The sequence below is a fragment of the Acanthopagrus latus genome, chromosome 16 (genome assembly GCF_904848185.1).
Source record: "Acanthopagrus latus isolate v.2019 chromosome 16, fAcaLat1.1, whole genome shotgun sequence".
In the NCBI taxonomy this organism is placed as follows: Eukaryota; Metazoa; Chordata; class Actinopteri; order Spariformes; family Sparidae; genus Acanthopagrus; species Acanthopagrus latus.
The window spans coordinates 25498244-25507710 of NC_051054.1; the positions used below are offsets into that span (position 1 = coordinate 25498244).

The window sequence follows — 9467 nt, forward strand, 5'->3', positions numbered from 1 at the left end:
TTGTTATAATCATTGAGCCAACATAATCAGGTAAGCACAAAATTCCTTGATTTATGGTTGATGTTTTCTCGTGACCCGCCCTAATATGCCTCTGACTGGCTACATCCTCCCCATTAAATAATGCGCATGTGCAACTCTCACTAAAATGAATAATCTGAGATGTCTCACTCTCTTTTTTCCAGGCTGATAACATTGAACTGACCAAATTAATTGTTGAGATCTGGAAACACTACTGCTAAAATGGAACAAGGACCCCTTCTCTTACAATGCAGCTGTTTTCGGATCTATGTTTAAAGAATGTTTGGATGCAGAATGTCACCAGTCAACTAGGTTAATGACATCATTTTCCTGCTTTCTCCACAGGTGAAGGTATCATGATCACCCTGTTTACTGAACTGCCTTCATAAACTTGCCAGATATATAGTGTTACATACCTAAAGATCCCTGGAATCCACACAAATACACCCACTTTGGGCTCTTGGTGTGTGAGGGATGACAACCTCCCATCTGAATGGCCATGTTGCTGTGGAGGGAGGAGGAGGTAATGAAGAGCTGAGGGGAGGACAGCTGCACCGGGAAATGGCTGTTGACTGTCCGGGAGAGCTGGGAAGTCGGATGCTACCATTCCGACGGTCTGCACAGCTAGAGAGGATACGACAGCACCAGGTATGTACACACATGCATGCGCATTACGGGTGGAATGGTTCACAAAATCCACGGTTCAGTTCATATCACGGTTTTGTGGTCACGGTTTTTGGTTTGGTTCGGTGTCACTGATCATTAGGAAAATCAATTATGTCTTGTATAGTCAGGTTAAAACTGAAAGAATGAGGCAGTCTGACATTTGATACATCATTGTGACAGTCGTAGTTTAAAAGTAGGTAGATTCTGGCACTGCAAGAGAGGTGATATTATTGCTAGTTCCAACATGCTTTTCATTTATTTGGCAAAGAAAGTTATCCTTAACAAATGCAAAGAACAAAGAGTTATTCACTGTCACTAATGTAATGTAATGGGCAGTCACAGTCAGGAAACTTTCAGTCGTCCTGGAGTAGAGCTGGTAAATACAGTTCCTTTTAAGGATTCAAGTAATTGTGAGTCACTCACTAAACTGAACCGGGTTGTGCAAGTCACTTGAGTCACTTGAGTCAGTACTGCCTAATCACCATGGAAACTAGGTCCTAGCCCATTGTCTCTTAACCACTAACGTAGTAAAAAACACAATGCAATAAAACATTATATACGTGACTGGAAAAATAAAAGAGATACTAAAATAAACAAAATTAAACAAATAAATAATAGAGTACTGACGTAGGAATGATGTAAATGGATACGGTTCCCAAATATAAATAATAATAGCCTACTAACAATATACTACTTAAGATTTATATATGATGTTTAAATATAAAGTATTTTATTTTGCAAAAATCGATCGACCAAATTTAATTTTATTATGCTATCTATACACCAAACCAACAGTAGCCCCTGGCTACCTGCAGAACATTGTGTAACATTATGTTATTTCAGAAGTAGAAGAATGGCTTCTGTTGTACAATGACAGGTATGTGCTTTTTAAGCTGGCTGGAGGAAGTCTAACCCAGGGATCTCACTCGCTTGTCTGCTACTCATTCAGAACGTAGCCGCTATCCTGCTCTGACTCGCGAGCTAGTGCTATGACGAGTTGGCTGTGTTTCCGGCATCAAAGCTCGCAAGCTAGCCCACGAGCCGCGATGCTGGAAACACAGCCGACTCATAGCTCTTCTTCTTGTTTACTGGCGGTTGGCATCCAGCTCAGTGCCACCACCTGCTGCTCTGGAGTGTACAGTCTTCGCCTCATTAGTAAAGGAGAAAAAGAAGTTGCACGTGCCAATTAACTGAACGGTACACACGCGCCCCGAACCGTGACAAGCGTACCGAACGGGACAGATTTTTTCAATGAACCGTTCCACCCCTAATGCGCATCATAATTACCAACCAGTATCTGCAAAGTATGTATATGTTAAGTATGTATATGTTTCCACCTATATTTCCGGTGTTGATAGTACATTTATTCAAGGAAAAAATATAATCTCAGAGTTTCATTCAAGTACAGTACCAAAATTTTTTTATTGCACACTCTTTAAATTAAATTTCATGTCATAATGTTATGAAATGTCAGGTCGAGTTGGCCTTTATATTTGGTAAAGGGTAGTTCTTCCTTGGCAATGAATAAGGCTGTGTTAAACTTAAATATTAATTTGGCCTCCTCAGTTCACTGATTAACAGCCTCTTGCCTTCTAAATGCAACTGAGAGTGGAGTTGCATTTTCATAGGAGTACAGGTCACGGCACATTTTATGCTTTAGACCAGCACTGTGTTTGACCAGTCTGTTATCTTTTAACTGCAATTTTCGTGTTCCCCACATATTTCAGGTATGGACTGCAACATTTGCAGTTCATGGAATTAGTCTCTCTGAGACCTTAACCAGTCAAATTCGCACAGCCAATCTTTACAAAAGCAGTATTTTATGCCCTTTGCTTGTGTCTTCAGACTCGGACTTATCCTCTGAGTTAGGATTTGACTCTGGCACACTACTATGCTTATCAGGGAGAAAATAACCCTGAGATTCCACCGAATACGTGTCTGCTGTGTTACTGCTCCAATACGGTTTTTCTCTGCCTTCTGCCATCCGGCAACCCCCACTGGTTGCGTTTTGAGTCTGCCATGATGCAATACTGTCAATAACTGGCCTTAGTTATAGGTATGCGTTATAAAAACAACAATACAAAGTGTTGGATTGAAAAGGATTAGTAGAAGAGCTTGTATTTGTTTTTTGAGATTTGTATGTTGGCATCAACACAGTGTTTTATTTTGAAAAGTAACCAGATGTTATATTTGTAGCACTCCACCACCCTGTACAAAAAATGCCTAAATGAATGGGATTAGGGCTCGGTGATAAAACAATAACAATATCTATCGAGATAGACACGTGATCCATATCAATAGAAAACATGTCCAATAGAATGTTCGATAATTTCACTGAACTCTGTAACCCAGGTTAAAAATGTATATTAAAAATATTTCATTGTGTATTAAAAAACCGAGACAAATGAGTTAAACTCAGTAAATTAGTTCATTATATGTATAAAACCAGGATGTTTGAATTAAAAACAGTGAAATTCATAGTGGAAAAATCAGTTCATTAAATATAATGTTTTGTTAATAATTAAAATACCGATGTTCACTTAAAAAGAAGAACAGAACCGTGATTAAAAAAAAAAGTTGTGTGGAGTTTTAGTTGAAAGAGCTGATCGGAAGACGGACTTCTCATCCAATCAGAGGAGAAGCTCCCACCCACTGACCCGATCGGAGCAGGTTCATTTCCTCTTGAAGCTGCTAGAAGGAAGAGAGGAAGCCACATTGAGCTCGAGTCACAGAAAAAAACACACTTTGGATGATAAAACACTGAAAAACACGGACAAAACACGGAGAAAACTGCTGGAGAAGATCCCCCGGACGACCAGGACCTGCGTGAGCGCAGCTGGAGGAGCCGCTCGGGAGGAGAAAGCATCGGTGAGCAACCGACTCGAAATGCTAAATCGCTAATGCTAATAGCGGAACGAGCTAATCGTTAGCGATAACGAGCTAATGCTAATAGCGATAACGAGCTAACGTTAGCAGACGAGCTAATGTCGGAGCGCTAGCTCCCTATGCTAATTAGCCTCAAGGCAGACACACCAGATACACTAATGCTGTAGCATTTGTCCGACATTTTAAAGGTGCATATGTAACGTTATTTTCTCTTGTTTACTCTCTTTCCATGCACATGGAGCTATATTCTGGGTGTGTTTAGCACTTTATTTCTGAACTTAAAGCACATTTAGCCACAAGTTAACAACTGTGCACAATTATATGTTTTATTTTCTTAATGGTTAATGATGGTTGTGTGAATATTATCCTGTAAAAAGCACAAAATGTTTTCATATTGTTTTGAGAGGTTATTTCAATAACTTGAGTATCATAATATGATTATTTGAATGTTGTTTATTTTGTTACTGTAAATTGTAAGGTTATATTGCAACAGCAATTCAGAAAAAAACAGTAATTAAGTGAAGAGAATAATTATTTTCCATTTAAATGGTTTATGCAGATTTAACATGATTTATCTCATATAAATCATTGAGAGTTTAGAGATTGACAATGAATGCTCTGATCCTACTTATCATAGGTCAGGTTTTTTTTGTTGGATTCCATTGAGATATGGACCTGGAGGTTGGAGCCAATTGACGTTGATGGCGAGCTAGACCCCGGTGGACGCTTAGATACCGACGTCGTGGAACCTGGATCCTTTTTTTGCACCAATACACACGCCACCCATACCCCAGTGAGGTGGAACTGATATTTCACCTATGTGGTGCTAACTGAACTGAACACTAGAAATTAAAGCAGCTGCAGTATTTTATTTTATTTTTTATTTTTCATACTTACCCGGGTAGGAGTTGTCATAAATGTGTTATTAATGTGTTTTCTTCCCATCTGCAATAAAAAGGGAAGCATTTTTTGTTTCTTAAAGAGAACACTGTGTTTGTGTCGTTCCTGAGCAGTCGGTTGGTCGATCCTGGGCTCCGTAGTCGACCTTAGAGCTTCTGATCCATCTAGCCTGTTCAATCTAAATCCTATTCTCTTATTAAAGGGTAATACGTGTTACAACTCCGAACCCAGAACTGCATAGCATTCTGGGGGAGTAGCAAATTCATGTTTTGTCATAACTGCTTTAACAAAAAGAACAGCATGGAGTGAAAGGAGAAAATGAGTGCGACAGTGTGAGAGGAAATTGTGGATTTAAGAGGAAAGGTCACGTCACCAGTTTGCCAGTATTTCAGACAGTGTTTCCCCTATATGCATTCTGCTAGATTTTCAGCATTGCTGCCACAAAAAAGGACATGATTTTTGTCGGTTTAATATCGCGGGCGAAGGCAAATTCAAGTTGCAGTAAAAGCACTACACCCGAAGTTATCACGATTATTATATCTCAATTATTATTGTCATTACTGCTATTTGTATAATTTCTACAAGTCACTATTTAAATTGAGTGACTCGAGACTGCCAAACGACGACTATCAGCTCTGGCCACCCGGTTGAAGAGATACACCAAGGAGGGAGAGGCCAGGAGAATAAACAAGCTGTTCTCCACTCAACCAGCCAAGGTGTACTCGCAGTGGCAGGGAAACAACAACCGGTCAGACCCACCAAGAGTTGAGGTGGAAAAATACTGGAAAGACATATGGGAAAGAGAAGCATCACACAATACCGATGCCCAGTGGTTAGTGGACCTAAGGGCTGACCACAGCAACATCCCAGAACAAGAACCAGTAACCATCTCAATGGCAGACATCCAAGAAAGTGTGTCAAAGATGAAGAGCTGGACAGCACCAGGCCCCGATATGATCCATAGATACTGGCTGAAGAAGCTAACTGCACTCCATGAACGCCTAGCAGCACAGATGAAGCAGCTGCTGAGGGATGGGACCCACCCAGAGTGGCTAACCCAGGGCAGGACAGTCCTAATCATGAAGGACCTCCAGAAGGGACCCATCCCATCCAACTACCGGCCAATTACCTGTCTCTGCACAACATGGAAGGCCCTGTCAGGCATCATTGCGGCAAAAATGAGTAAGCATGTGGCGCAATACATGAGCGAGGCACAGAAAGGAATTGGCAGTAACTTCAGAGGAGCCAAGCACCAGCTACTGGTTGATAGAATAGTCGCCCGAGACTGTAAGATGAGACAGACCAACCTGTGCACTACAAGAAAGCCTATGATTCAATGCCGCACACATGGATACTGGAATGTCTGGAACTGTATAAGATTACCAGGAGTCTAAGGGCCTTCATCCAGAACTCGATGGAAATGTGGAAGACAATCCTAGAGGCCAATTCAAAGCCAATTGCCCAACAACATCAAGTGCGGCATATACCAAGGAGATGCGCTATCACCACTACTGTTCTGCATAGGCCTGAACCCCCTCAGTCAGATCATCGCGAATACTGGCTATGGGTACTGAATGGTAAGAACAAGGTCCGAGCCATCAATATGTACGCACTACCACTACTACTTCGAAGAAATAGCCCTGAAGGATGAACTGCTAAGTGAATGTCTCAGGCAGCAGAACCCTGATGAAAGTGTAGAGGAGGAGGAGCAGACAACCTGGAGCGACAAGCCCCTACATGGCATGTACCACCATCAGATAGAAGAAGTGGCTGATATCAAGAAATCCTACCAGTGGCTGGAAAATGCAGGACTGACAGTCAGCACAGAGGCACAAATCATGGCAGCACAAGAGCCATAGAGGCCAGGATCTACCAGAGTAGATCAGACCCAAGATGCAGACTGTGCAAAGAACTGTGCCTGAACGGATGTGGAAGGTCAAGGCTAGCGTGGTTCCCGCGGTAGTGGGGGCACTCGGGGCAGTAACCCCCAAACTGGGAGAGTGGCTCCAACAGATCCCAGGAACAACATCTGAAGCCTCAGTCCAGGAAAATATTGGCATCAACATTTTGAATAATACAAACTCCAAGACTTAACTTTGAGTGTTTTACACTCTGAAGTCTATCCATCTGCAATAAGGGTTTGAAAAAAAGAGACTTAAAAGTGGGGCAACATGCTGATATATGCTCAACTCATGCTTAATTTACTACAGCATTTGGGAAGCCTGTAGTTGTTTTTATTGTGTAAATGTTTTATTTTACCAACATGTGATAGCAGGGACACTGTCATTCAGAACTATGCTGCTACATTACTAATGATGATTGTAACTATAGCTGAAAAAATAGCACAATAACGATAGAGACTATTCATCCCTGAACACCATGCAGTTCACGTAGGCTTTATGATGTCTAAAGTCTTGAACAGCAATATCCTGCTCCTCTCTAAAAGAAACTGTCAAAGACAGCTTCAGGACACACAACATGACAATATGTAATTTTCTGCTGCACACTTCTGCAGCTTCTCATGTGGCTTACACACACACACACACACACACACACACACACACACACACATGCTATTCTCTAGCCATCCCCTCAACATGCTCTCTCTCTCTCTCTCTCTCTCTCTCTCTCTCTCTCTCTCTCTCTCGCTCTCTCTCTCTTTCTCTCTCTCACACTCACTCACACACACACACACACACACACACACACACACACACTTCTTACTTTTATCACTATTTCCCTATCAATATTATCTGCAACCTTGTTTCAAGTGATCAAACTGTTAAAAACACTAAATAGCCTACAGCATCTTCACTTTAATAATCAGTGTTTATCACAGGAACAGACAGCTGCCGCTGACATATTACATTAAAGACACTTAGCATCCAAAAACAGGAACATTTGAAGGTCAGCTACAGTAATAACCTCAGGCAAAACATCTACAACCAGATGTTTCTGCCTCCAGGACATCCAATTTCACCTTAAAAGAGTTAAGACCAACTCATTATGTTTCAAAGCTTTTTCCAACATGTTCCAGGCAGAGGGAGCAGCAAACCTAAAAGCTTTCTTTCCCTGTTCAATCCTGACTTTTGGGACAGACAGCAAGAACAAATCCTGAGACCGAAGATTTTAAGTCCCAGCATTACTTCGGTTAATGTAGGACAAAAGGTAGGGAAGAAAACCTTATATTACCTTGTAAATGAGAATATGCAGGTGTCTCAGTCTGCGTTTTGATAAAGAGGACCATCTAACCCGCTCATATAGCGTACAGTGATGAGTCAGTGCTTCAAAACCAGTGAAGAACGTCAGAGTTCCATGATACAGTGTCAAGAGCATGTAAGCTTTGAGACGAGGCATGCATATATACAACATCACCGTAGTCCAGAACAGACATAAAAGTTGCAGCACCCAGTCTCTTTTTGGAGTTCAAGGAAAGGCAGGATTTGATCCTAAAATAAAAACTCAGTTTCAGTTTCAACTTTTCACCAGCCGCTGGATATGATTTGTGAAAGAGAGGGATTCATCAGTTAATATACCAAGATATCTGTAGCTGGAAACACACTCTGAGAAGAGAAAATGGAGGGATTTTGTGTTAGAGAACAGCATTACTTTAGTTTTGTCAGCATTTAAAACAAGATTTAAATCATACAAATGTTCTTGAACCGTGTTAAAATCAAGTTGCAACTGGGAAAGGGCCCCTTCTGGGTTGGGTGCTGAACTGTAGAGTACAGTATCATCAGCATAAAAGTGAGATTTCACATTTGACACGTTTAAATCAATGTCATTGATGGAAAAAATGAATAGGAGTGGACCTAGGACTGACCCCTGGGGTATTACTTTACTTACAATGAGAGAGCTAGAGGTGCAACCCTCTGCCTGCACACACTGTGTCCTGTCTGTAAGATAATTAACAAACTAACCAATAGTTTTTTGAGATAGTCCAGCTTTAAATAGTCTGTGCTTGAGCACAAAGTGGTCCACTGTGTCCAATGCCTTAGAAAGATCAATGAAGAGGGCTGCTCAATGCTGCTTGGTATCAGTAGAATCAATAACATCATTTAAAACTTTAAGAGCTGCTGTTGTTGTGCTATGCATTTTTCTAAAACCAGACTGAAAGTCAGATAAAACATTTTAACTATATTAAAAAAATCCTTTAGTTTATCACTAAAACCTTTGCCAGGACAGACAGTTTTGAGATGGGCCTGTAGTTGTTTGAAATAGTGGGGTCACCCCCTTTAAGCAGGGGGACAACAAAGGCTGACTTCCAGACACGAGGAATTACATTTGTGTTCAAGCAAAGATTAAAAATGTGTGTTAAAGGAGTGGCAATGAAATGTGCTGCTAACTTTAAAAAGTAAGGGTCCAGTTTATCAGGGCCTGCAGCGTTAGTTGTGACCAAAAGCTTGAGGGCTTTATGTACCTCACAGACTGTAACAGGACTGAAGGAAAAAGTCTGGTTTGATGTATCATGGCCGACAGACTCTTCTATAGAAGAACAGTCATGTTGAGGACAGGATGACTCATAAAAACCCAGAGGCTATAAAATGTTCATTAAAACAATCAAGCATTTTAGCCTTGTCTGTTATTTTTCACAATGCATGGGGGAAGCTCCACGCCTTTATTATTATTTTCTGATAACGATTTGATAATTTTCCAAAATTTTGTTGGGTTGTTCAAATTATTTGATGTTTGGGAAAGAAAATGATTGGCTTTGGCCTTCCTTATCCTTATTTTAACTGTCTGTCTGAAAACCAGCCAGTCAAAGTCCTGCTTAGATTTTCTGGCTCTTGCCCATGCTAGGTTCCGTTTATGCAGGAGATCTGACAAGTCTGGTGTGAACCAAGCATTGTTGTGGCCTTTCACTCTGTACTTTTTTAGTGGAGCATGCTTGTTAATTATACTGTTAAAACTCTCATAAAAGAAATCCCAAGCATAATCAACATCTGCAATTAGACAAATTTTCTCCCATAACCCTAACCCTAAGGCAAGTATCCTTG

The 9467-nt window shown here is 41.0% G+C and overlaps 1 protein-coding gene and 1 long non-coding RNA gene across 3 annotated transcripts in view; both read left to right on the plus strand.

Annotated features, from left to right (window-relative positions):
- The window catches only part of mpp5a (membrane protein, palmitoylated 5a (MAGUK p55 subfamily member 5)), a 65594-nt gene that overhangs the window by 21645 nt on the left and 34482 nt on the right, over positions 1-9467 (plus strand). For both annotated transcript variants that reach the window (XM_037071071.1, XM_037071072.1), the window contains exon 2: positions 364-666. In XM_037071071.1, the coding sequence (XP_036926966.1) occupies positions 493-666 (174 nt within the window). In that variant the 5' untranslated portion in view covers positions 364-492. The remainder of the gene's footprint in view (positions 1-363; positions 667-9467) is intronic.
- LOC119004287 lies at positions 2240-4556 on the plus strand. Its single transcript, XR_005070175.1, has 2 exons — positions 2240-3552; positions 4208-4556. It is a non-coding gene; the product is annotated as an uncharacterized LOC119004287 (long non-coding RNA).